Source organism: Musa acuminata, chromosome BXJ2-8, assembly GCF_036884655.1.
Source record: "Musa acuminata AAA Group cultivar baxijiao chromosome BXJ2-8, Cavendish_Baxijiao_AAA, whole genome shotgun sequence".
In the NCBI taxonomy this organism is placed as follows: Eukaryota; Viridiplantae; Streptophyta; class Magnoliopsida; order Zingiberales; family Musaceae; genus Musa; species Musa acuminata.
The window spans coordinates 17,190,001-17,217,062 of NC_088345.1; the positions used below are offsets into that span (position 1 = coordinate 17,190,001).

Genomic DNA, 27,062 nt, shown 5'->3' on the forward strand with positions numbered 1-27,062 from the left:
ATAAACTGAAGACTTCTACAGAAATGCAAGTATATATCAGATTGAAAAAAAAAGGATTGACAAACAAATTTTATCAATCAACCATTATGCTTAGAAATCAAATAGACCTTCTTGTGTTATTTTTCTACCTTGAGTTCCTGAGAAGAAGGTTTAGGAGTATCTGTAGCAGCAGCAGCTTCTGGGTCAGTGGATCTCTTCAAAGATATGTTAGCCCTTCCATCAGTAATTGCAACAATCATAACACGTCCAACATCTCCACTTTTTTCAGCATTTAAACCAACCCTAACTGCCTACGAAAGGGAATTTAGATTAGCCATGGAAACAGAAGCAGCAAAGCAATTTCTACAAGATTACTAAAGTATAATTTGATACCATGCTTAGACCATGAGCCAAGGGAGAACCACCACCACATGGGAGTCTCTCAAGCCGTTTTCTGGCCATTGCTATTGACCTCGATGGAGGAAGCAAAACTTCTGCATAATCTCCACGGAATGGAATGATTGATACCTGATTAAGAGCAATTACAAAAAGATCTGAATGATGAACAACAGAAACAGGTAGAGGTATATTCAATAATATCAACAACAGAAACAAATGATTAATGAAATTGACTAATATATTTAAATGGGATTTGATTAAAAGTGATCGACTATTCAGACTAAAGAAACTGTGCACCAGAAAGGTAAAGGATAAGAATTAAAGAACCACTGTGCTCATTCTTTGGTGAAAATTTGGAAGAAAGGAGCATTTAGACTTGTCCATGGTTGTCTATCCAAAAGTCAGGGTCTGCCACAACTCTAGAAGTTTTTGAACTTTTTAAATTATTTTTTTTGTATTCTCTGAACTTTTAGTTTATTCGAGTGATCAAGGCACCTAGAACACACCTCTAGACTGGTCCTTTCCTTCGTGGGGAAAGCATTGGTACCAAGTTTCCACCTGCACCACCAGAAGAAGGTACGACCCAACTCTAAGAACACTTTTAAGAGGATATAGAAGGCGCTGGTGGCCCATTAAATGGAGAGGACAAAGTTCCATAAGTATTGGAGGTTTGAATGACGTTTAAGAGGAAGACCCCATGGACTGGTTGAGAGCATCCTCAAGCCAGAAAGTGAAATATAACAAGGTCAGTTTAAAGCAAGGTTCGCCGTACCATACCATATCGTACCGGCATTTCGACTCGGGCTTAGTACGGTACGGTACTGGTGTACCGGGTAGTACATCAGGGCGTACCGAGCGGTACACCCTGGTGTACCGAACAATTTTATACATTTTCATACTGTAGCAGTGCTACAGTATAGTACTGTAACACTGTAACAGTGCTACAGTATAATACTGTAGCATTGTAGTGGTACCGGACGGTCCGCATATCAGTAACCTGTCGGACCGGTATGTATCGCCTGGTACGGGCGGTACACTTCGGTATGACAGACCTTGACTTTAAAGGTTACTTAAATGGATGAAGAAACTCAACACTTTTGCATCCATAATAGAATAAGTCTTGGATAGCCTCTTCTAGTGTTTTTTTTTCCCTCTTACCATGACTAATTAATTATTCTTTCGATTATAGAGATGCTTCAATGTAAACGATGCCTACAATCATTACTGGGAGTTGATTCATGCACAATACCTTGTTGTGGTGATGCTACTTGAGACTCGCACCAACCTCTAAAGTCTGTCTCAATAACTCGTTCGATAGAAACTAGATCTCTTTTGATGTCACTGCTATTGGTAGTTATAGAGCAATGATTATTGCTTGGAAACAAAGCACTGGTACAACATGGTTCCTCAGATCGATGGATCCTATCCAATCATGTTGTGATAATTCTATAAGATTCATTCAATTATAGTAAAACTCACAAGAGAGAAAGTGAAAAAGATGTGTTCATGAGATTAAAAATCTAGTGAATCACACAATAGGACAGTTTAATCACATGATGGAATCAATACTTCTGTATCTGTGAATGCCTTACCCAATATGAGGCTAATGTGAAGACCTAGACTGGCACCCTTCCCACAAAAGAGTAAGTCTGGAAAGGGTAAGTTTAGATTTTTTACTGATTTTCTTATCATTGTCAAGATATTCTTCCCTTCCTCTCCTTATCATATTGTATAAATTAAATGCATATATTTTTACAACATAGAATTTTATCTCCAATTCATTTATTTCTTCAAAGGCTCTGATCTAGCTGTTAGAACCCTTGCAGATTCTAAACTTGGGGTTGATCTCTTTAGGGGATCGGCCTCCTTGGAACTCTATAGGGGTTCCTCCCTCCAAGTTGCTGCTCAAAGGCTGTAGAAAAGATTCATCTATTGTTTATGAAAAGAGGTGGAATACATGACTATTTATAGGGCTTCTAAACCCTAACTCCTAATAGGACTCTTACTTAAGACTCCTACTTCTAACCAACTCTTAATAGGACTCCTACTCAAGACTCCTACTTCTAACCAACTCCTAATAGGACTCCTACTCAAGACTCCTATTCCTTTACAACTCCTTATTCTTCTCTAAGAAATAACCTCCTAACCCTAGCCAGCCACTTCCCTCTTTAATAGGGGTCGGCTTAGGTAGGTTTCACATGAATGTCCCTCTCAATTAGGACTCTCCTAGCTAGAGTCCTAACAAACCCGCCCTCTTCAAATCAGCCTTGTCCTCGAGGCTGACGATTCATGAATTTTGGGAATTTGATCTTCAAGTCATCATAGTTCTCCAAAATGGCATCTTCTGTTAGTAAGTTTGCCCACTGTATTAGCAATTCAGTAGTGGATTGTCGTCGTCGAGTCACGATCCGTCGATCAATAATGGTACTTGGCTGAGTCTGAATTTCTCCTTGGGTAATCATATTTGGTGGGTGGCTTTGGGGTATCTCCAAGCACCTATTTACAACTTCCGTCTGGCCGTCGGTTTGTGAGTGATATGCCATACTCCTTTTCAATTTAGTTCCCTGTATATAGAATAACTTTGTCCAAAATCTACTCGTGAAGATGCAAGTAGAATTTATCATAAACACAATGAGTCCCTTATAATGTAATTCTTTTGAGTCCCAATTGTAATGAGCCATGAGGCTTGGTGCTTCTTCCAATTTTTTTATAATCTTACTAGTCTCTAAATCTTCCTGCCATTCCATCTTAATATCCTTAAGAAAGTCGCTGGTCGGAAGTGAAACGGCCGAAACTTCAACTTGCTCGGGTAGCTGCGAAAGCGCATCTGCAAGAACATTTTTTTTCCCCTTTTTGTAAGTTATTTCATAATCAAATCCAAGAAGTTTTGTTACCCATTTTTGCTGCTCAGGGGATGATATCTTTCGCTCCAAAAAATACTTGAGGCTTTTATGGTCAGTTTTAATTTGAAATTGTCGGCCAATCAAGTAGGGTCTCCACCTCTTTTCTGCGCGCACAATGGCGAGCATCTCCTTATCATATGTTGACTTATTTTGATGGGAGGGAGATAATGCCTTGCTAGTGTATGTGAGTGGTTGACCATCTTGCAAGAGAATAGCTCCAATTCCGACTCCAGATGCATCAGCCTCAATAATGAAGGGTCGATTGAAATATGATAGTACTAGCACTGGCGTCGTCGTCATGGCTACCTTAAGTTTGTCGAAGGCAGCGGAGGCTCTATCCGGCCATTGGAAGACATCTATTTTCAGTAAGGAAGTAAGTGGTGCACTGATCTCTCCATAGTTTTTCACGAACTTACAGTAGTAGCCTGTTAAACCCAGAAAGCCATGTAGCAATTTTATGTTCCTCGGGGTCAGCCAGTTTTGCATTGCTCCAATTTTGAAGGGGTCTACTGCCACACCTTCCTCTGATATGATATGCCCAAGATATTCCACCTTCTTTTGAAGAAAGCAATGCTCTAAAAATCACAGAACAAGATCAAGATTTCGGTGTATGTTCAGTGCTCTTTCAGTGCTGAATTAGTGGGGTATTTATAGGCTCCAACCCAGTTCAAATTTGGAGCTCAAAACTATCAATTCCTGGAATTCCGGGATCAGGCGGTTGCACCTCTTGACTGGAGCGGTTTCACCACCTGGCAGGGCTCGAAGACTGAGCCTCTGGGCGGTGCCACCTCCTATCAGGGGCGGTTGCACCTCCTGCCAGAGCTCGAAGACTGAGCTCAGGCGGTGCAACCTCCTGCCTGAGGCTGTTGTACCGCTCAGCCAGTGCTCGGAGACCGAGCCCAGGCGGTGCCACCGCCTGGCTGGAGCGGTTGCACCTCCCAGTCTCGCTCAGAGACTAAGCCCAGGCGGTGCAACCTCCTGCCTTGGGCGGTTCAACCGCCTGGCAGAAATCAGGGTCCGAATGGGTTGATCCATTCGACCCAATTTGGGTTTTTCAGGGGCCCAATTGCCCCAATATTAAGTTAATGGGATCACCTCCCATTTCCAACTTAATCATTGTGCTAACTAAGATATTCCCTAAGACATTTACTGCAACTTGCTTCGGTGCGTCAATCGCTTCTTCCGGCGAGCTTCCGACGAACTTCCGTCGATCATCCGATGAACCCTCGGTGATGCTCCTGCAGACTTCCGACAAACTCCTGGACTTGCGACGATCCACTTGGTGAGTTCTAACGAGCTTCTTTGGCAAGCTCATAGACTTCTCGGATTTGTTGCCGTAGAACCTCCGACGACTATCCGAACTTCCGTCGAACTCTCGAACTCCCAACGTGATCATTGTCTTGACTCCGGCGTAACTCCTGCTGCATGTCTTTCTTCCATCGTAGTTAATCCTGCACACTTAAAACAAAACTTCGATCGAGACAATTAATCCTAAGCAATTAACCAAGTTGTCCGGCATGTCATTGGTCCCTTGACGCTTTGTCCGATTCTTCGGCGCATCGTCCTCTCCTGCAGCCTATTGCCCAATCGGTCAGTTTACTCCGCAACTCCGATATCCTTGGCACAATACCCGCTCTTTTTGGCCCGATACCCGAGTCCACGGCCCGAAGCCTTCTATCGATACGTCGACCGATCCACCGGCCCGACGTCCAATCTTCTGACATGTTCCTCTGGTACAACATGATTTTCCTGCTTTAATTGTCTCATCCTGATCGAAGTATCCTACGTCACTCAAAACGCAGATTAAATCATAAACATATATCAAGTAGTTTCATCATCAAAATATGAGATTCAATATGTATTAGCAATTCAGTAGTGGATCGTCGTCGTCGAGTCACGATCCGTCGATCAATAATGGCACTTGGCTGAGTCTGAAGTTCTCCTTGGGGTAGTCATATTTGGTGGGTGGCTTTGGGTTGTCTCCAAGCACCTATTTACAACTTTCGTCTGGCTGTCGGTTTATGGGTGATATGCCATACTCCTTTTCAATTTAGTACCCTGCATATGGAATAACTTTGTCCAAAATCTGCTCGTGAAGATGCAAGTAGAATTTATCATAAGCACAATGCGTCCCTTATAGTGTAATTCTTTCGAGTCCCAATTGTAATGAGCCATGGGGCTTGGTGCTTCCTCCAATTTTTTTATAATCTTACTAGTCTCTGAATCTTCCTGCCATTCCATCTTAATATCCTTAAGAAAGTCGCTGGTCGGAAGTGAAATGGCCGAAACTTCAACTTGCTCGGGTAGCTACGAAAGCATATATGCAAGAACATTCTCTTTCCCCTTTTTGTAAGTTATTTCATAATCAAATCCAAGAAGTTTTGTTACCCATTTTTGCTGCTCAGGGGATGATATCTTTCGCTCCAAAAAGTACTTGAGACTTTTATGGTCGGTTTTAATTTGAAATCGTCGGCCAATCAAGTAGGGTCTCCACCTCGTTGTTGCGCGCACAATGGCGAGCATCTCCTTATCATATGTTGACTTATATTGATGGGAGGGAGATAATGCCTTGCTAGTGTATGTGAGTGGTCGACCATCTTGCATGAGAATGGCTCCAATTCCGACTCCAGATGCGTCGGCCTCAATAATGAAGGGTCGGTTGAAATCTGGTAGTGTTAGCACTGGCGTCGTCGTCATGGCTGCCTTAAGTTTGTCGAAGGAAACAGAGGCTCTGTCCGACCATTGGAAGACATCTTTTTTCAGTAAGGAAGTAACTGGTGCACTGATATCTCCATAGTTTTTCACGAACTTGCAGTAGTAGCCTGTTAAACCTAGAAAGCCATGTAGCAATTTTATGTTCCTCGGGGTCAGCCAGTTTTGCATTGCTCTAATTTTGAAGGGGTCTACTTGCACATCTTCCTCTGATATGATATGCCCAAGATATTCCACCTTCTTTTGAAGAAAGCAAAAATTCATAGTGGTTGTTGTGTGTTCAAAAGGTGGTTTTCGGTATGTCTTCTTCGCATACTCGTATTTGATGATACCCGGATCGAAGGTCCGGCTTTGTGAAGATTTGTGCTCCCTTTCATCTAGCAATTCATCTACTACTAGAATAGGATATTTTTCCTTGATGGTTATGCCATTGAGAGCTCGGTAGTCAACACATAATCGCCATGTTCCGTCCTTCTTTCGTATGGGGAGCACCGGTGAAGAGTAGGGGCTGCAACATGACCGAATAACTCCTGTTTCGAGCATCTCTTTTACAATCCATTCTATTTCATCCTTCTAGAGATGTGGATACTGATATGGCTGAGCATTTGCTGGAGGTTTGCTTGGAAGAATCGTTATATAATAATCATGCCGGCGGGTAAGAGGTCGGTTGCGCGGTTCGTCAATTATATCTGAAAATTCAGCAAGCAAAGGAAGTAGATTTGGATCTTCAAATTCTATTGGCTCTCCCTTAGTTTGCTGCTCAAGTTGTACCAAAAAGCCACTGCATACTTTATGCAAAACCTTCTTCATTTGTTGTGTGCAAATCATCGTTACGTCGCCCCCACGTTTCCCGTGCAGTATCAGCTGTTTCTCCTTACTGTAAAATTTCATAATTAGTTTCATAAAATTCCAAGAAAAATCACCTAATGTTGTTAACCATTTAATTTTGAGCATGGCCTCAAGATCATCAAGAGGGAGAAGGAAGAAATTTACAATTATCTCTTGGTCCTACAGCAATAGTTTCTCCTACGGGCACCTACGATCACACTTCAAAATCCGTTTGTCGGTGACCTTAACATCAAACCTGCAGCGATTCTCGATAGGTAATGCCATTCGGATAGCAACCTTACTGTTTAGGATATTATTAGTGCTGCCCGTGTCGATGAAAACAGTGATCGGTTGTTGTTTGAGAAGGCCTCCAACTTTCATCGTTTGCGGGTTTGAGTAGCCGGCTAGTGCATGTACCGTAACTTCGGTCGGTTGTGGCTCTTCTTCTGCATCTTCTTCTTTATGTTCAATGCTCTCTTCTGGATGTTCAATGACCTCTTCTTCTATTGATTCGATGATAAAAAGTCTCCCTTTACTACAGCGATGCTCATGGCTCCACGGCTCGTCGCAATGCCAACATAACCCATTCGCAGATCGCTCCTGAAGCTCTTCTCTTGTCATCCTTTTTGGTGCAGGGACTCGGTCAACAGTAGGGGAGGCTAAGGGCTTCAATATTGCTGGTTGAGGAGTGACCCTAGTCCTTCGAGCTTCATGGTTCAATTGCTCCTCTTGATGTCGTGCGAAAGAGATGGCTGCCATAAGCGTGTACGGTTGTCGCGCTTTAACTTCTCCTCGGATCTCCGGCTTCAAGCCCTCAATGAAGGTCCTCAATAGCTGTTTTTGAGACCAATCAAGAGTTTGATTAGATAACCTTTCAAACCTGGTTTGGTACTCCTGAATGGTGGAGGTTTGTCGGATCTTTGCTAGTTGTCCGTCAATATTCTCGTAATCAATTGGTCTGAAGCGGATCAGCAGTCCTTCTTTGAATTGTTGCCATGAAAGTACTCCATAAGTATGCTCAAACCAGTCAAACCAATGTATAGCATCCCCTTCAAGATGTATAGCTGCAATTTTCACCATAGATGCATCCACGGTTTTGTGGTACCGAAAATATCGCTCCACGCGCAAGATCCAACCAATCGGGTCTCCTTCTTCCCATATAGGGAAGTCCACCCTCATGCGTGGATAGTTGGGATCGATCATAGAGCCTCCCCTCCCTTGGAAGTCATCTCTTCGGGCTTCGTGCGATTGGGCAAAGCTCTCTCCTTGATGTGATTTCTTTGGGCTTAGTGGTCGGCCCAATCTGAGTTCGATAAAGAGCGTCCGAATCTTATCCTCCATTCGTGCCTCCAAGGTTTCGAATTTAGCATTGATTGCCTCATTAGATACCATAGTATATGTCTTCAAATCTGTGATATTAAGATCCCTCTTTTGTTGTTGGGTTAAAGGCATGTATTGGTTGAGAGAGGTGATGGCCGAAAGGGTTGGTGGATTGGTGGATGTAGGCTACGGTTTAGGCTTGTTTTGTTACTATTTTGGGTCCAGTTTGAGGGTGTGGTTTGATGGGGTTTTCGGGCTGTGGATAAAGTTTTGGGTCTGTGGTAGATGGCAGCAAAGGTTTGATAGAAATCAGTGGAAGTTGCAGTAAGTATATGCTGTCTTGTAAGAGCAGAATTGTCGTCGAAGAAACAGCGATTTCTCAACGAAATTTCCACCAAAAACTTAAGAGAATTGAGGAGGGAATTGACAGCAAAATCACAGTTTATATGACAGAAAGGATGTCTAAATTAATCAAGAAAATTTCGGCAATTTAACAGCAAGGAAATTGGTGCAAGTTGCGATAGTAGAATTCTTGTCGAAAAATTTCAGCGGTTAACGATGAAAATTTGCAGCAACACAAAATCGTTTTTATAGATGAATTCTTCAATAGATCAATCTTAGATGGAAGCCAAGATGATCTATGAAGTGTATAAAAAATTTCATTAAAAAAAGATTGCAAATAGATGGGTTAAGGATACAATATACGGTTGAAATTTTCTGCAGCACAGATTTTTAAGTATAGCAGATTGGACGTAAAAGATCAGTGGTTTATATTGAAAATTTTTTGATGAAACCAAAGGGAAATCCACTGTTAGGAAGTGTCAAGGTTATCATAAAAACTTCGTAGAGATTTGGATAGAAACAATATAGTATCAAGATCAAACAAACAGTGCTATACGGCTGAAATTTTATAGTGCAGATTTTCAAGTATAGCAGATTAGACGTAAAAGATTAATGGTTTATATTGAGAATTTTTTGAAAAAACCAAAGGGAAATATGCTGTTAGAAAGTGTCAAAGATGTCATAAAAATTTCATAGAAATTTGGATAGAAAAAGCACAGTAACAAGATCAAACAGATGGTGCTATGCGGTTGGAATTCTGCAATGTATCTTTCGTCGTAGAGATGAAAACTTTGTGACAAAAAGTTTATGCAGCAATAAAGGATAAATTTTTTTGGGATTTTCAAATAAGGATAACTAAATTGCAACAGCAGTAAGGTAGAAAACCAGAACCTGCTGCAATTCACGGGGAGATCAAAGGATGATCCGTGATGGTAGAGATGACGGCGGAATTTGGCGACGATCTTTTAAGCAATTGTGGGAATTGCTTTGGATGGTTGTGGAGGGTTGATGGATGGCTGTGCAAGGGCAGCGAGAGGCCAAGAACGCTGCTTTGATACCAGGTGTTAGAACCCTTGCAGATTCTAAACTTGGGGTTGATCTCTTTAGGGAATCGGCCTCCTTGGAACTCTATAGGGGTTCCTCCCTCCAAGTTGCTGCTCAAAGGCTGCAGAAAAGATTCATCTATTGCTTATGAAAATAGGTGGAATACATGACTATTTATAGGGCTTCTAAACCCTAACTCCTAATAGGACTCTTACTTAAGACTCCTACTTCTAACCAACTCTTAATAGGACTCCTACTCAAGACTCCTACTCAAGACTCCTATTCCTTTACAACTCCTTATTCTTCTCTAAGAAATAACCTCCTAACCCTAGCCGGCCACTTCACCTCTTTAATAGGGGTCGGCTTAGGTAGGTTTCACATGAATGTCCCTCTCAATTAGGACTCTCCTAGCTAGAGTCCTAACACTAGCACACCTGGTTTACAATATTGTTTTCTCTATGATTCATTAAGAGTTTTTAAAGAACTCAGGGTTATCACCTGTCGCAGCTATTTCACCTGTTTGTAACAACTTTAACACCAATGTTAACTGGATAATAACAGAAAAATTGGGTGGTCAACCATTCAACCTTTAGACTAAAGTCCACAATTTTCATGGTTGCATTTGTCATCCCCAGATTTAGGCTTGAAGTCTAAAAGCTGCCACTTCATTTGGAGTAAAGCAAACATAATTTTGCAAGGATCAGGGAGAGATTAGGCTGAATGTCTGCTAAACCTGATTGGATGTTTCAGTTTGTAGGGCTAGTAATTTGGAAAAGATAGATGCAGTGTCTTTTCTGGTGAGAACATGGAACATCTAAATAATATCTTGAGAAGAGCTTTATCTACCCCCTAAAAATTGCACACAGGCATTGCATAGATCATGAAACTTGATTATCCAAATCATCAATTTTAATCTATAAATCTTAAAAGACTATTTATAAAAGAGATAACTTCGTTTTAGACCACAAGAATGAAGTTAACATATTATATTCAATACGTTTGGATTCTTTCAATTTAGGATCACATATGAGCAAGTACGAGATTGTGAAAATAATTGAATTTTTTTTCTTGGCACCTTAGTTTGCTAGAGCATCCTTGATGGTGCTAATTTGTTATATAAATTCTTCCAACTCACAAAGTTATTGCTTCTAAATAATCATAGCATAATACATGAATACGGGTAACTGTATATATACATATTTGTCAGGTGAAAACTCATGTAACTATTATTTACAATCCCCACAAGCAACTACATCCTATGATACTTCAATTCCCTTACAGCAGACAGTATATCCACAAGTGCCTCAAATATCTAACAACCAAAACAACTAACGAGGCAAAACAGCTTATGCACACAGAATAGCAGATCTGAAATTTATTTAAATTTGTCAGGGCATAAGTCTGAATTTACATCTTGAAAATTAATCTACAAAGTATAGGCACAACACCAGATAAACTACTCTACAATACAAATAATCCATAAAAGTTTTAAATTGTATACTAAATATTGCCTCAAAAAATGAAATAAGTACTACAATTTCACATGAAGCAGGACCTAGATGCTTCACTTGATTTACACACAATTTATTGGAAATCGACATTTTCTAGAAGCAGAGCATGCCAAGAAATGGGTGAACTGGCAATGAGCAAACTACCTGCCAGATGTGTAGTGGCTTTTATCACTTGCATCAACTATGGCAACAAAGCAACAAACTAGTGATTGGAGTCTAGAAATGAGGATTTATGCCTAGGTGACACTGATCATTTCAAAAAGTACCATGAAGCAATCAATTATTACTTCACGTATCTACATTCATTAGAGCTATATAAGATCAGATGTGGCAATTTTCATCCCCTGATAGTCAAACGCAGATACTATTTAAGTTCAAATGCTGAAGATGCTATTCCGTAATAGGAAAAAAAATCTTTTATCTATGTATGAAGCACATCCTACCTGATCCCTGCTCGTATAACTTTCTGCTAGCAATTGTAATGCCGCACCTTTTGCATTCTGCATACGATTTAGTGCCATGCTTCCACTAGCATCAACCACGAAAATTACCTGTCAATACAGAAACAACAGTTTGCTCAAACAGTCACAGTTATGCTACATAAAGACCAAGGAGGCTCTAAATATGATTCACGTAGAAAAAGATCAAAGAGTAAAATGACAACTTTAAGAGACTTCAACCAAATATTCTTGTATTTAAAATATTAACACTACTTAATTTTCAGACTGAGATCAATAAAGTATGAAACTTTGGCAGTTCATTTTGCAATGCGTGTGGACAATGATAAAAAAATAAATTGAGTCAAAGAAAAAAAAAACAAAAAAACTTGAAACATACAAGAGCACCAGCTTTTCGTGCCATTCTTTTTGCTCTCATGTCAGATTTTTCTACAAAAACTTTTCTTGATTTGTTAGTCTCTTTCTCCCTTCGTAGCTTTTGATATGGTGCAGCAGCTCTTAGTGTTGCATCAACAGCCAGTCTCTTTACAGGACCCTGCAAGTGCTAAACATTTTATTTTTAAATGACAATTATGATTAAGGGAACATATGATGGTGACACAAGCAAAGAAGCACTTGCCTCTTGCAAATATGAGCTAGCTCAAAATAAAAGGTTCTTTTGTCCAAGAAATGTGAAAAAATAGCACTCAATGATTTATTGAAAAAGAAACAATTGACAACAAAGATTTTATCAGACATACAGATAGAGCTGAAATAGTAGAAAACACAGGAACAATTTGACATGAAAATAATCTTCATTAATAAGAGCCACCTGCTATGTCAAAAATAAACATTTAGATGACTGAGAAAAGATAACCAGGGAACCTTTGGAAGCATAGGCTTGATATATCTGCCCCTGTCTTCTGAAAAGATAACATTCTTTGCTCGCCCAGCTTTACCTCGACGTCTTTGTGCTTGTTGCGCAAAAAAGAGAAGCTTTTCATCCACGACCCCACCTTCAGCATCAAAGATAAACTCATCAGGTATTTGCTGCTCTTGCTGTTCATTCTCCTGGTCATTGTCTTCCTGTTATCATAGAATTTAAAATTCTGAAGCATGATTTTATGTTTCTAATACTAAAATGGAAAGCTATAGACAATGAGTATTGCAAAAGTTAAACAGAAAATCAATAAAAATTCCAAAAAGTAATTTTTTTTAATTACCTCTTGATCTTCTTCTGGATTTTGATCATCTTCAGATTCTTGATTTTGTGGAGGTGGTGGTGGTGGTGGAGGCTGATTCTGCTGTTCTTGTGGGTTCTCATTAATAATTGAGCGAGGTAGGATAACTAGCTCTACCTGAGTATGACAAATCCTCATCATTTGGCTTCTTGCCATAAAGTTTATGTTCCAATCATGATAGAATGAAGCTGGATGGCAGTGAGATGATAATTATAGATCTAGATGATGATATCAAACCATGAAAAAAAGAGATTAAATCGAACCAAATAAGAACATTCATGCAAACCAAAGATTACCAATCATTAAAATTAATGATCATATCCATCACAACTCAGTAAATATTAACCATTACAAAGTCATCTTATGAATGCAGTTTTTCTCAGATTTTCAATCATATGATTAGTGAGAACACCTTGCTGCCATTGATATTTTGATCAAAATATCACCAGATGGTGAGAAATCCACAAGTAATCTCCAGCAAAATCAGCATTCACAAGTGCAACAAATTACTTTGCTGACAAAATAATGACCAAAACTAGATATTTAGCAAAAGCTATCTGATGACCAGATTATATGTGAATAGTGCTGTTAAATTAAGGATCAAAACATAGTCATTAAAGATTCAAATTTATAAAAATATGCTTTCTATGAACCTGGTTTGATAAAGGGACATTCATATCAAGGGGGCTCCAACCAATGCGGTATCTGGTGGGGAGGGTCAATGTATACTACCTCACCTCAAATATAGAGAGAGATTGCTTCTATGACTTGAACCATCTACTGGGTCCTTTGATTAAGTTACAAATATCAATTTATAAATAGGCAATGGTAGACTTACCAAGCAACCATAGATTCCAAGGATCAAATAATTGTTTTGGAGATCTAAAATTAGAAGTTACCATAATTATACTTGGACACAAATTTGTAAAGCATTTCATATGATGTCACATGTTTAGTAATAAATACTCTTCAAAGTGCTTTGACATTCAAAATACTTGTATGGGTATTAGGCAAGAAGAAGTGATCCTCAAATCACAATGCACAAAACCAGAAAAGTTGAAAGGGAAAAGATAGATAATTGTGCATATGCAATAACATGATGGTAATTGTCTCTCAGTCCAAACATTTTAATACAATAACTACAGAAAAGGAGAAGAACAAAGGAGTGCTTCCTACAATTAGGCAGTTAACTGCAGGGTAAAAGTCAAAACATTTAAATTAGCTATTAAGTATTAACATCAATTAAATGGGACCCACACTTTTATAGATATTTTTTGAGATGGTAGGTGATCATATGACGAGTGTGAGCAACATTTCTAAAAGCGTAAATGGAAGATGCTCCAATGGTCACCATTTTAACGATAGAAGTGAAATAAAAGAAATTCTTGTGCATGCAAGACAAAATCATTATTTCACATATATATAGATCTCATGAAAAGGAATGTGAAAAAAAGTTAGTATGAACTCGCATGGAATCAAACATGCCACTAGAGTTATATCATTGCCATAGTAAGGTGTACTCTTATAGTAAAACAAACTAAACTTGTCTTCAAATCTGAAAAGCACTCTGGTTGCCTAAGAATTTTAGAATTAGCAATTAGGAATATCTTCAAAATCTAATTTCTAGTAAAATAATTGTAAGAGTAGAAAGTTAGATTAAGAAAGAATCATTATGAAAATATGCTGTAGGTTAATTATTTTTTAAAGAAGATAGAAAGAAGGAACAATTAGAGTTATGATCAGGGTCTTAAATAATATTGATGCTTGTGATGGAAATCTTATTGGAATTTACTAACTGATATGGTATGGTGCACCGTTGTACATTAATAAGAGAAAAAATTATAAAATTGATTATAGATCATACCAGATAGTACGATCAGCACATCAATATGCTGGCATGATACAGTGATTACGATCAGTATGACATGGTGTTTGAAACTGTCTATGGTTGAGGATAACATCATATACCTGTTTAAGGTGGTACAGGCACGTTTGAATGAGACTTATAGATGCATTAGCAATATGAGGCAAGAAACTTAGGATTAGTGCTCCTAGAAGAGCTACATCTAGACCTAAGAAAATGTAATTAGAACCAATGGGAAGGGATTTGATGAGTCTTCATCTGACTAGTGATATATGCCCTAGCAAAACTCGATAGGAGGAAAACATCCATGAAACCAAGCCCAAATTGTTGACTTTACAGCTTTTTTCTATTAAGTTACACTGATTTGCTACCAATGTATACAAAACTCGAAAGAATGTGCAACCAACTCCAAACAGATGAGGCTTGAGACATTACAGATATATGCTATGAGTGCTGTTGACTTGCTTACATAGCATACAGAATAATATGCACCAATTTTACTATGCATACTTTTGAAAATTGAGAAGTTGATCATAATACATACAAGCTTCCACAAACCACCTGAGGCAACAAAACAAGATCAATTTAGATATGCTAATAAGAAAGAAAATATGATAGAAACCAGAAGCTATCCATTTTGAGTGGTCACAACAAGTGACTTGCTTAAATAATTGGACAGCATTATCAGACTAACAAATTCTGGACAACTGAAAGGAGCTTACAGCTTTCTTGAGATCATCCACATAGACTTTTTCACGCCCCTCCAGAGCAGCTAGACATTTTGCTACTCGAGCAGCAAATAACTCAGCTCTATGCCCCTATAAGAAGGCCCTTGCTTTAAAAACAGAAACATAATTGTATAATATGGTAATCAACAGTTGCATTGTCCATATATGTGCATAAATCAACTACTTAATAATTTATCATTGCTTCGGTCAATATAAGATATGTAATTTGAAAGCTCGAAAGAAAATTGTTGAATCTCGGATTTTGATAATGAAATCAATTGTTATTTGTTTGATCTAACCTATATATTGAGAAAAGTGTGCAAGATTAACTACGATAGCAGTAAGACATAAAACAGGTATTGTGCTGGAGTCAAGATCGAGATCACGTTGGGAGTTCGAGAGTTCGTCGGAAGTCCGGACGTTCGTCGGAAGTTCTACCGGAACCAACTGAGAAGTCGAGGAGCTTGCCAACGAAGCTCGTCGGAACTTGCCAAGATGATCGTCGTAAAGTCCAGGAGCTTGCCGGGAGTCCGCCGAAGCATTGCCGAGAGTTCGTCGGATGTTCGCCGGAAGTATGTCGGAAGCTCATCGGAAGAGCAATTGACGCACCAGAACAAGAAGAGCTGTGATCTTGTCTTAATTATCGTAGTTAGAGCATAAATTAAGTTAGGATTGGGAGGTAATCCTACTAACTTAATTAGGGGCCAATTGGGCCCTTAACAGGGCTGATTTGGGCCGGATTGAATAGCCCAATCAGCCCTTGAAAACATGGCCGGCGGTGGCACCGCCCAGAAGACCCAGTCTCCCAGGTGGTATGGGCGGTGGTACCGCCCCTGTCAGGCGGTGGTACCGCCAGAGCTCAATCTCCGAGCTTTGTCAGGCGGTGGTACCGCCCAGACTGAGCGGTAGTACTGCTCAGTGTCAGGTGTCAGGAGGTGGTACCGCCAGGACCTCAGAAATCCAGGATTAGACACTTTTTGGCTCTATTTTTAAAGTCATTGGGGCCTACAAAAATCCCACCCTTTCTTGCATGAAAAGGCACGAAAGCATTGAGATAATCTTGAGTTGTTGGGATGTAAAAGTGTTGTGAACAAATGCTAGAGTCCTCCTCCTCCCTTTCTAAGTGTTGAGATCATTCAAGAGAAGTGTGAGACTTGTAAGGGTTCTCTCCTAAACTCGTGAAAAGGAGAAAGCGCTGTAAAAGGTGGCTGGTCTTCACCTATTGAAGGAAGGCCTTTAGTGGACGCCGGAGACCTCGTCGAAGGAGGAATCTGAAAGTGGATGTAGGTCACGTTGACCGAACCACTCTAAATTCTGGTTTGCTTTTTATAAGTGTAATTTACTTTAACTGCAAATCATTTTATAGCAAACTGCTTCTCCTCCTCATCTTGCTTACGCTCTCATACGTTTCAAGTTGCTATCTTCCGATTCGATTTTCATCGAACGTACGAAATATTTTATACGAAAATCGAAGAATTTTTCGTTGCACTAATTCACCCCCCCTCTTAGTGCCGCTCTTGATCCTAATAATTGGTATCAGAACAAGGTTCACTCTCGTTTGGTTTAAAACCCAAGAGAGATGACATTTGTTGGCAACCAAGAAGGTCATTCAATTACACGTCCGTCCATGTTCAATGGGACGGATTACACATATTGGAAGACTAGAATGAGGATCTTCGTAATTTCAATAGATTTTGAGCTTTGGAACGTTGTCGAAAACAGTTTTCAAAAGTCATCTCTTCCAATGAACGATTGAAATGAGTTGGAGAAGAAGACTTTCACTTTAAATGCAAGGCTATGAATGCCTTGTTTTGTGCATTAGATAAAAACGAGTTTAATCGAGTGTCGATTTGTGAAACGACTTTTGATATTTGGCACACACTCGAACTGACTCATGAAGGCACTAGTAGAGTGAAGGAGTCGAAAATTAATCTTTTAGTGCACACTTATGAGTTATTTCGGATGAAACCGAGTGAGACTATTGGAGACATGTACACCCGATTTACGGATGTTATCAATGATCTAAAAGGACTTAGTAAAGGTTTCTCGGATTTTAAACTCGTTAATAAAGTTTTAAGATCCCTTCCAAAGAGTTGTGACCCTAAACTCACGGCCATTCAAGAGGCCAAAGATTTAAATAATTTTCCTCTCGAAGAACTAATTGAGTCACTAATGACCGAGATGACTTGTAAAGCTCATGAAGAGCTTGAGGACACCCTTCCAAAGAACAGGAAGGATATGACACTAAGAACCCAAGAAGATCACTTGAAAGAAAACTCAAGTGATGAGGACCTTAATGAAGACTTGACACTTTTAACAAGGAAATTTAAAAAATTCATAAAAAGGAATAAATTTAAAAATGACACTAAAAATAAATTTGAACCCAAGAAAGATCAAGTAATATGTTACGAATGCAAGAAGCCGAGACACTACAAGAACGAATGTCCCCAAACCAAGAAGAGGACACCAAAGAAGAAGACTCTCAAAGCAACATGGGACGACTCAAGTGCATCCGAAGAAGAGGAGCCAACCAACACTGAGCAAGTTGCTCACTATGCACTAATGGTCATTGGAGATGAGGTAACAAGTTCAATTGATGCAAATTTATCATTTGATGAACTATTAAATGCTTTTCATGATTTATTTGATAAATGCAACTCAATTAATAAAAAATATAAATTGTTAAAAAAGAAGCATAATTCTCTTGTTAGTGATTACAATAGATTAAACGTTGAGCATAATGATAGTTTAGCTCCATGTACGAAATACCATGAAGTAGAAACACTTAAAAAGGAAAACTTGCTACTCAAAGAAACCTTAGAAAAATTTGAGGTTGGTAGCAAGTCCTTGAACATGATCCTTGCCAATAAGGGTCACGTTCATAAAAAAAGTGGAATCGGATTTATGAGTAGCTCTCACCAAAATCCAACCACCTTTGTTAAAGGCCCTATCTTGCATATTTCACCATAAAACAAATGCAACTTTTGTTGCAAACTTGGACATGTAGCTTATCATTGTCCATTTAAGAAGTGTAGTCTACATAAATTGATTTGGGTTCCTAAAGGAACCGTAAAGAATTCCATGCAAAATGATAAGTCAAGCCGATCAATTTTTGAGGCACCCAAGGTCAAATGGGTACCTAAAAATCATCCTCTTTTGTAGAAACATATATCATCACAAGCTAGGAGCAAGAGATGGTACCTTGATAGTGGATGCTCAAGGCATATGGTAATCAACAGTTGCATTGTCCATATATGTGCATAAATCAACTACTTAATAATTTATCATTGCTTCAGTCAATATAAGATATGTAATTTGAAAGCTCGAAAGAAAATTGTTGAATCTCGGATTTTGATGATGAAATCAATTATAATTTGTTTGATCTAATCTATATATTTAGAAAAGTGTGCAAGATTAACTACGATAGCAGTAAGACATAAAGCAGGTATTGTGCTGAAGTCAAGATCAAGATCACGTTGGGAGTTCGAGAGTTCGTCGGAAGTCCGGACGTTCGTCGTAAGTTCTACCGAAACTAAGCGAGAAGTCCAGGAGCTTGCCAAAGAAGCTCGTCGGAACTTACCAAGAAGATTGTCGTAAAGTCCAGGAGCTTGCCGGGAGTCCGCTGGAGCATTGCGGAGAGTTCATCGGATGTTCGCCGGAAGTATGCCAGAAGCTCGCCGGAAGAGCAATTGACGCACCGGAACAAGAAGAGCTATGATCATGTCTTAATTATTGTAGTTAGAGCATAAATTAAGTTAGGATTGGGAGGTAATCCCACTAACTTAATTAGAGGCCAATTGGGCCCTTAATAGGGCTAATTTGGGCAGGATTGAACAGCCCAATCAGCCCTTGAAAACATGGCCGGCGGTGGCACCGCCCAGAAGACCCAGTCTCCCAAGTGGTCTAGGCTGTGGTACCGTCGGCAGTTATTACTGCCAACGGTGGTACCGTCGACAGTTATTACTGCCAGCGGTGGTATCGCCCAGACTAAGCGGTAGTACCGCCTAGTGTCAGGTGTCAGGCTGTGGTATCACCCAGTAATGGTGATGGTACCACCAGTACCCCGGAAATCCGAGATTAAACACTTTTTGGCTCCATTTTTGAAGTCATTGGGGCCTACAAAAACCCCACCCTTTCCTGCATGAAAGGGCACGAAAGCATTGAGATAATCTTAAGTTGTTGGAGTGTAAGAGTATTGTAAACAAGTACTAGAGTCCTCCTCCTCCCTTTCTAGGCGTTGAGATCATTCAAGAGAGGTGTGAGACTTGTAAGGGTTCTCTCCTAAACCCGTGAAAAGAAGAAAGCATTGTAAAAGGTGGTTGGTCTTCACCTATTGAAGGAAGGTCTTTAGTGGATGCCGGAGACCTCATCGGAGGAATCTGAAAGTGGATGTAGGTCACGTTGACCGAACCACTCTAAATTCCGGTTTGCTTTTCATAAGTGCAATTTACTTTAACTACAAATCATTTCATAGCAAACTGCTTCTCCTCCTCATCTTTCTTACGTTCTCATACGTTTCAAGTTGCTATCTTCCGATTCGATTTTCATCAAACGTATGAAATATTTTATACGAAAATCGAAGAATTTTTCGCCGTACTAATTCACCCCCCCCCCTCCCCCCCCCCCTCTTAGTGCCGCTCTTGATCCTAACAAAAAGCTCTCAACAAAAGATAGTTAGCATCAAGGGGGAACAATAATTTTAATGATCAAATGTATAGCACCAAAGTAAAGACCCAAAATAATTATTAACTCTTTATAGATTTCAACAATTGATGACTTTATTAACTCTTCGTTTATTTATTTTTAGGATTCAATTTGGCAACGTTATTTGGCTTCATCCCTCTCCTTTCTCTGGATCATATCTCAAACATTATGGCTAATTGAATATTTTTTAATCATTATATGCCTTTGTATGCTCTTTTTTTGTCTTGGGTTTATAGCTAACCATTGATGCCGAAATGTTACAGCATAACTTCTTTTGAGTTACAATCGGGAACATCTTATGATGGTGTTGGTGATTACAATAATGAAGTAGATGTCTAACAATTTGTAATCATTTCTGGAATCTGTTTGCCTCTCTCTCTCTAGTTGGATTTGTAATATGATCTTGATGTTCATAATCATTAAGGATGGGTGGACAATGTTCTTGGATTTTAGCTATCTATATTGGTCATGGACTTCCTTGAAAGCATATTAAGATATTGGCAAACAATAACATGAGGATTTTGAGGTGGACTAGTTATAAAACCAAGGGGTTTTCCAAAACGTCTCTCTAGCATTTTGACGTTCAATTTATGATAATCAATTACTTGTAAAGTTATTGTGTTGGATGAAGAAGTGATAACATTATTTGACACTTTGCATCTTCATACTTAAGTTTTTTAAAAGTGACATCGAATTTGTTGGATCTATCAATTGCTAAGGTCACTTTGTCTATTGCAATTCTCAGTTTTTGTGGCATAGTTGTATTAGATTGGCATTTCTCAGTTTTTAATTTCTTGACTTTTGCCCCATGTCAAAATTACAAGGGGAATAAACTATGTGATGGTATGGTCCTTAAGAGTATTAATTTATTGACAGTTTGCTGCACTAATGAAGAAGTAGACTTGGCTGAACTATGATATAACCTCCATACTGCAGTTTACCAAGCTTTTTCTGAGGTATAGTGTTTGAAGCAGATTGAAAAACACTTAGACGTATTCATGATTGCATAAGATATATTTGGACAAGAATATAGAGGGAAAGCCATGGTTCACATTACTAGTCTGTACCAATGTACCGACCAGCTGTTGGTACGATACATACCGAGCTATACCGAGCATATCGACATATGATATACTGGGGTGTACCGATGTACAATCCGTATTGGTCCTCTATCAGATCGGTACATACTATCCGTACTGAGCAATACACTTCGATACATCAAACCTTGGGGAAAGCTACTAAATTTTGTTGTAACAGTCTATGTTTTGGTGTGATCTTTCAACATTATGACTACTATAGTGAACGTGAAGTTTAATTATCTCAGGAACTTACTGAGATGGGCACAGTTGAGGGAGAAATGTATAGTTTAGGTGTGACAAAGAAAAAGAAGTATAATTTTCATCTAACAGGCATTTGGTATTTTTTTTTAGGTCTTTTTAATAGAGAATTGAATTTATTATCTACTCTCTATTACTATATAATCTGCTTTTTATGCATATAGCTGGAGTTTCTTGATTTGTTTTGAAAGAGCTCTCTATCCAAAAATATAATTCTTCTTGAAAAGCTCATAAGATATTTCTTTGAAAGGATTTGACCATATTCAGGTGTACTTAACTGGATACTGGATAGTATGAGGTTTCTCCAAAATGATCATTTTTCTTATTCACACTGTTCACATCTTTGTGACCAATGATCTATATGTTGTTTGTCTTTTGAGCTTTTGCTTAATTTATAGTGTCTGTACCAGATGAATAGAAACTCAGATTTGTTCTTACTTCTTAGATTGCTTAATTTATATGTTTATTGGTTGAGTCTTTCAACATCACTATATTTTTATTTGTTGAAAGTTTGATTATTCTAGGATCTTTTTTGAGATGGGTATGATAATATAATGCAGAAACATGAGGTTGGAATTACATTGTGCCCGAATTATTCTTATCTTTTGTTAGATAATTGAATTCATTAGCCTCTTTGGCCAATTTATTTTTTCTTTGCAACAAATAGCTTTTTTTCTATTGAAAGAGCTATTTAGCTTTTTGATCTAATTTCACTTTTCTATTGTACATCCTGATTTTTTTAATTTAACTCTGTGATTTATTTAATATGAATTGTTGTTCTGATATGGTTTAATAATTTTAGCATTTGGGCACACAAATTTTACGGTTATTTATTTTCGTTAAAATTAATTCTTGTATATACTTATAATTCATTTTATTTCTTTTTATATATCTTTGTATTACTTTGTTTAAGATTTATGGCTAAGCATTGATATTTAAATGATTTATTGTGCATAGTTCCTTTAAGTTTTAAAGGGGTTACTAAATCCTGCAATAGAGTTGTCTAAGCTTTTATGGTTGTTTGAGGTTTTAAGAAACTACAATATGATTCTCATTTTTACAGCTGATCCATTGTATTTGCAAAGAATTAGAAGACGTTTTTTTTATCGACATATATCTATAAACAATCAAAATATCTAAACAAATTTATGTTGATCTTGAGATCAGTGATTTTAATAGGCGCTCGGGCGCTCACCGAAGCGCTCGGGCAAGAAGAGGCCCAAGTGCCTTGTTTCATTTCTAGGCGGCGAGCTTCAAAGAGGCGCCACCTAGGCGCTGGCCCGAGCCTAGGTGTCGGGCGAGCGCCCGGGTTAAACCAAACGACCGAACCAGCATTTTAGGTCTAGTTCGATCTCCGATTCTTTAGTTGGTTAAATCGAACCAACTAAAGCACTGATATCAGCCTTCCTCTCACGACTTCCCAACCCTAACCCTGCTCGCCACTCCCGCTCTTGCTACTACCGTTGTCATTGCCACTATTGCCGCTCCTGCTGTCGCTGCTCGCTTCTACCGCTGCCGCTGCCATTGTCACCGCTCCCGCTCCCACTACCGCTGCTGACTACCACCACTACCACTGCCATCGTCGTCTCGCCGCTCTCACTCCCGCTCCCGCTGCCGCTACTTGCTGCTACCACTGCCATTGTCACTGTCGTCACTTGCCGCTCCCGCTCCCGCTGCTCGTTGCTACCGCTGCCACTACCACTGTCGTCGCTCGCCGCTCCCGCTGTCGCTGCTCGCTGCTACCACTACCGTTGCTCTCGGTCAGCAGCCTCAATCTTCCTCTTACTCACACTCTTCTCACTTCGTATATTGTTAACAGTATATTAACAGTATACCACTAACTGTATACTAGTAACATTATTTTTATTTATTAGATTAATAATATATTATTTTAATTTTAATACTGTTAGTTTTTATTTATTTAAAATTATTGTTATTGTTTTGAATTTTGAAACTTTTTGTTAATGTGATATTGTAATTTTACAATATTTTCTTAATTTAATATCATATTTTTATTTAAATAATAACATTTATTAATTATATTATATATTTTTATATTTTAGCGCCTCGCTTCATTCGGGCGAGTGCCTAGTGCCTTGGGCATTTTTGAACCTTAGCGCCTTTTGGCGCCTAGCACTTTTTAAATCACTGCTTGAGATGGATTGATCAATTGAAAATTATATGATTTTCATCATAAAAGATAATGTTTTCCTTTCACTTTCATCATAATAAATAAAGTAGAAGGAAGACCTAATCTATTGTGATGAAACACCTATAATTCACCTTAAAATCACCATATTTGTGCTTATAGATATCCTTATATATTCTTGATTACTTATAGATACATGTCACTAAAAAAAGAACTAATAATTCATTGAAAATAAATGGATCATCAATAAAAGCTCAGACACACATGCCAATAAGAATCATACTATACTTCATACAAGAGAGAGTTGCATTCTGTTAGAGCTAACCCTAGGAAATTTACTAAAGGATAATTTTGGCAACCCAACAAAGACAATAAAGCGGAAAAAATAAAAGCGACAAGAATACCAAATTTACGTGGTTCGGTCAATTGACTTTGACCTACATCCACGGACGAAAGATGAGCAAATCACTACTATAAAAGGGACAATTACAAATGCCTTAGGAAGATGTTCCTAGGCCATAAAACACCCGAAAATACTAATCAAGAAAAACCCAAACTGTAAGCCCAAACTATTTAACTAAGTGTGGACTTAAACCCAAAGTAAACACTTAGGTTTTTCTTGTGGTGCCACTTATGGTGCCACTTATGGTGCATTTGACTTCAAAGCCCAGGCCCTTATTTATAGTTCCAATATGAGACAGCAAGTCTGATTTTCCCGATGTGGGACTATGGGACTTGCCAAACTAACAAATCTCCACCTTGGCATGTCCCAACAAAACTTGCTCCACCTTCTTCATAACTGCCCCAACGGGCAATCACCAACAATGAACACCAACCAAGTCCAAGCACTGCTTGAACTTGTAAACTGGAAGAGGCTTCGTAAGTATATCAACTGGATTGTCCTTCGTATGAATTTTCTGAACAAGGACCTTTCTTTCAGCAATGGTATCTCATTTGCATCCAACAATTTTCTTATCCAAAGACGGCTTCACAAGATCCCAAGTTCTATTCCGATGGAGAGACTCAATTTCTTCATTCATCGCAATCAACCACTTAGCGGAATTATCATAAGAAACTGCATCTGAATAGGTAGTAGGTTCACCAACTTCACTTGTTTATTCTGCAATAGACAAAGCATATGCAACCAAATTTGCATATTTTTGTGGTGGTCGAATATTTCTCTGTGGTGTATCCTTGGCTATGGAATATTGCTCTTCCTTTGGATCATCTGCGTTAGTAGACTCGGGACCACCTACTGGCATTCTTTGAGTAGAAGAGTTCGACTTAAAAGAATCTGAACTACCAATCTCAAGCTCCACTTGCTTCTGCGCACTATCATTTATACAACTAGTAGAATCCTCTTTGGAAGATAACATAAACAATTCATCAAAAGTAACATCTCTACTAATTATAAATTTTGGAGATTTGGGATCAGAATACCATAATTTGTATCCTTTCACCCCAGAAGCATACCCAAGGAAAATACACTTTTTAGCTCGAGACTCTAATTTTCCTTCATTTACATGCATGTATGCTGGACACCCAAAAATTTTTAAATCAGAGTAATCAGCAGGAGTACCTGACCAAACTTCCTTTGGAGTTTTAAAGTCAAGTGCTGCAGAAGAAGCGCGGTAGACAACGTAACAGGCCATATTAATCGCCTCTGCCCAAAAGTCCTTTGTCAACCCTGCATTTGAGATCATACATCTTGCTCTCTCCAAGAGTGTTCTGTTCATATGTTCGGCCACACCATTTTGTTGAGGTGTCATCCTAATAATGCGATGCCGAACGATTCCTTCATTTTTGCAAAATTCTTCAAAGTCACCTTCACAAAATTCCATGTCATTATCTGTTCGAAGCCGCTTAATCCGTTTACCTGTTTGTTTCTCAATCAAAGCCTTCCATTGTTTAAAGGTTAGAAAAACATCGTTTTTATGCTTCAGAAAATAAACCCAAACTTTCCTGGAATAATCATCAATGAAAGTCAACATATACTTGGCACCACCCTTAGATTGAACATGAGCTGGACCCCAAAGGTCTGAACGAATATAGTCAAGAGTACCTTTCGTTTTGTGAACTGCCGGAGAAGTGAAGCTGACTCTTTTCTGCTTTCCAAAAATGTAGTGTTCACAAAAGTCCAATGGCCCAGTACTCTGTTCGCAAAGTAGACCCCTTTTGCTCAATATGCTCAAACTTTTTTCGCTCATATGACCCAAACGCATATGCCATAATTTGGTGATGTCAGAATCAGACAATGATGATGACGAGACTGCAACCGAGCCTGTGACAGTAGTTCCCTGCAAAATATGTAAGCTACCAGACCTACAAGCTTTCATAACAACAAGAGCACTTCTATAAACTTTCATAACTCCACCTTCAGCTGTGTATTTACACCCAAGGGCCTCTAGGGTGCCTAAAAAGATGAGATTCTTTTTTAAATCAGGAACATGTCTAACATTAGTGAGCGTCCTCACAATACCATCATGCATTTTAATTCGGATTGTTCCTCTACCAACAACATCACACGCGGCATTATTGCCCATCAAAACAATTCCACCATTACAAGATTTATACGTGGAAAACAAATCCCTATTGGGACACATATGATAAGAACAACCTGAATCTAAAATCCATTCATTTTTAGACATCGTCCTGTCATCAGTAGCAAAGAAAATATTTTCAACATTCTCATCAGATGCTACACTAGCTTCAGCGGACTCAGTAGTTTTCTCAACAAGTTTTCCCTTTTGCTTTAATTTATTTTTTAATTTAAAGCAATCAGTCTTAATGTGCCCTATTTTATGACAATATCTGCATTCCAAATTTCTATGTCTGGATTTAGATCTAGATTTAGATCTACTACTGTCAAATTTTCTTTTATCCATTCTCCCCCTAACAACCAGACCCTCAGCCTGATTCTCTCTACTTTCCCCAGTGATATTCCTGTCTATCTACTCCTTAGATTTCAGTGCAGATTTAATTTCTTGATACAAAACTATTTCTTTTCCATAAATCAAAGTATCACGGAAATGCTTAAAAGATTGAGGAAGAGAACACAAGAGTAACAAAGTCTTATCATCATCATCAATTTTTGCATCTATATTCTCAAAATCCATAACCAAAGAATCAAACTTATCAAGATGCGAGAGTATAGATGTACCTTTAGTCATCCGAAACATATATAAACTCTGCTTCAAGTAGAGACGATTCTCCACTGTCCTCTTCATGTACAAGGCTTTAAGCTTGTCCCACATGCTCTTAGTCGTAGTCTCCGTAACTACCTCCCGTAAAACCTCGTCAGAGAGATTTAGAATGATGCTTGATCGGGTCTTCTTATCCATACTCGCAAGCTCTTCTTTTGACATATCATCTGGAATGCTCTCGGCTCCCTGTAGTACCAAATCAACTCTGTCTTGAACCAGAATGGCCTCCATCTTGAGTTGCCACAAGCCGAAGTTGACATTTCTGTCGAATTTATCGACAACAATCTTTGTTATTGTCATCGTTGCCAAAAGATCCCAGAACCAGGCTCTGATACCAGTTTGTTAGAGCTAGCCCTAGGAA

The 27,062-nt window shown here is 38.8% G+C and overlaps 1 protein-coding gene across 3 annotated transcripts in view; it reads right to left on the reverse strand.

Annotated features, from left to right (window-relative positions):
• The window catches only part of LOC135619300 (magnesium-chelatase subunit ChlD, chloroplastic-like), a 47,172-nt gene that overhangs the window by 717 nt on the left and 19,393 nt on the right, over window positions 1–27,062 (reverse strand). Inside the window, exons 7-13 of one of the 3 annotated variants that reach the window (XM_065121191.1) lie at window positions 15,303–15,398; window positions 12,699–12,833; window positions 12,361–12,561; window positions 11,876–12,040; window positions 11,482–11,589; window positions 373–507; window positions 129–290 (exon numbers count right to left, since the gene is read on the reverse strand). In XM_065121191.1, the coding sequence (XP_064977263.1) occupies window positions 129–290; window positions 373–507; window positions 11,482–11,589; window positions 11,876–12,040; window positions 12,361–12,561; window positions 12,699–12,833; window positions 15,303–15,398 (1,002 nt within the window). The remainder of the gene's footprint in view (window positions 1–128; window positions 291–372; window positions 508–11,481; window positions 11,590–11,875; window positions 12,041–12,360; window positions 12,562–12,698; window positions 12,834–15,302; window positions 15,399–27,062) is intronic. The other 2 variants (XM_065121193.1, XM_065121194.1) reach the window with 2 other exon arrangements.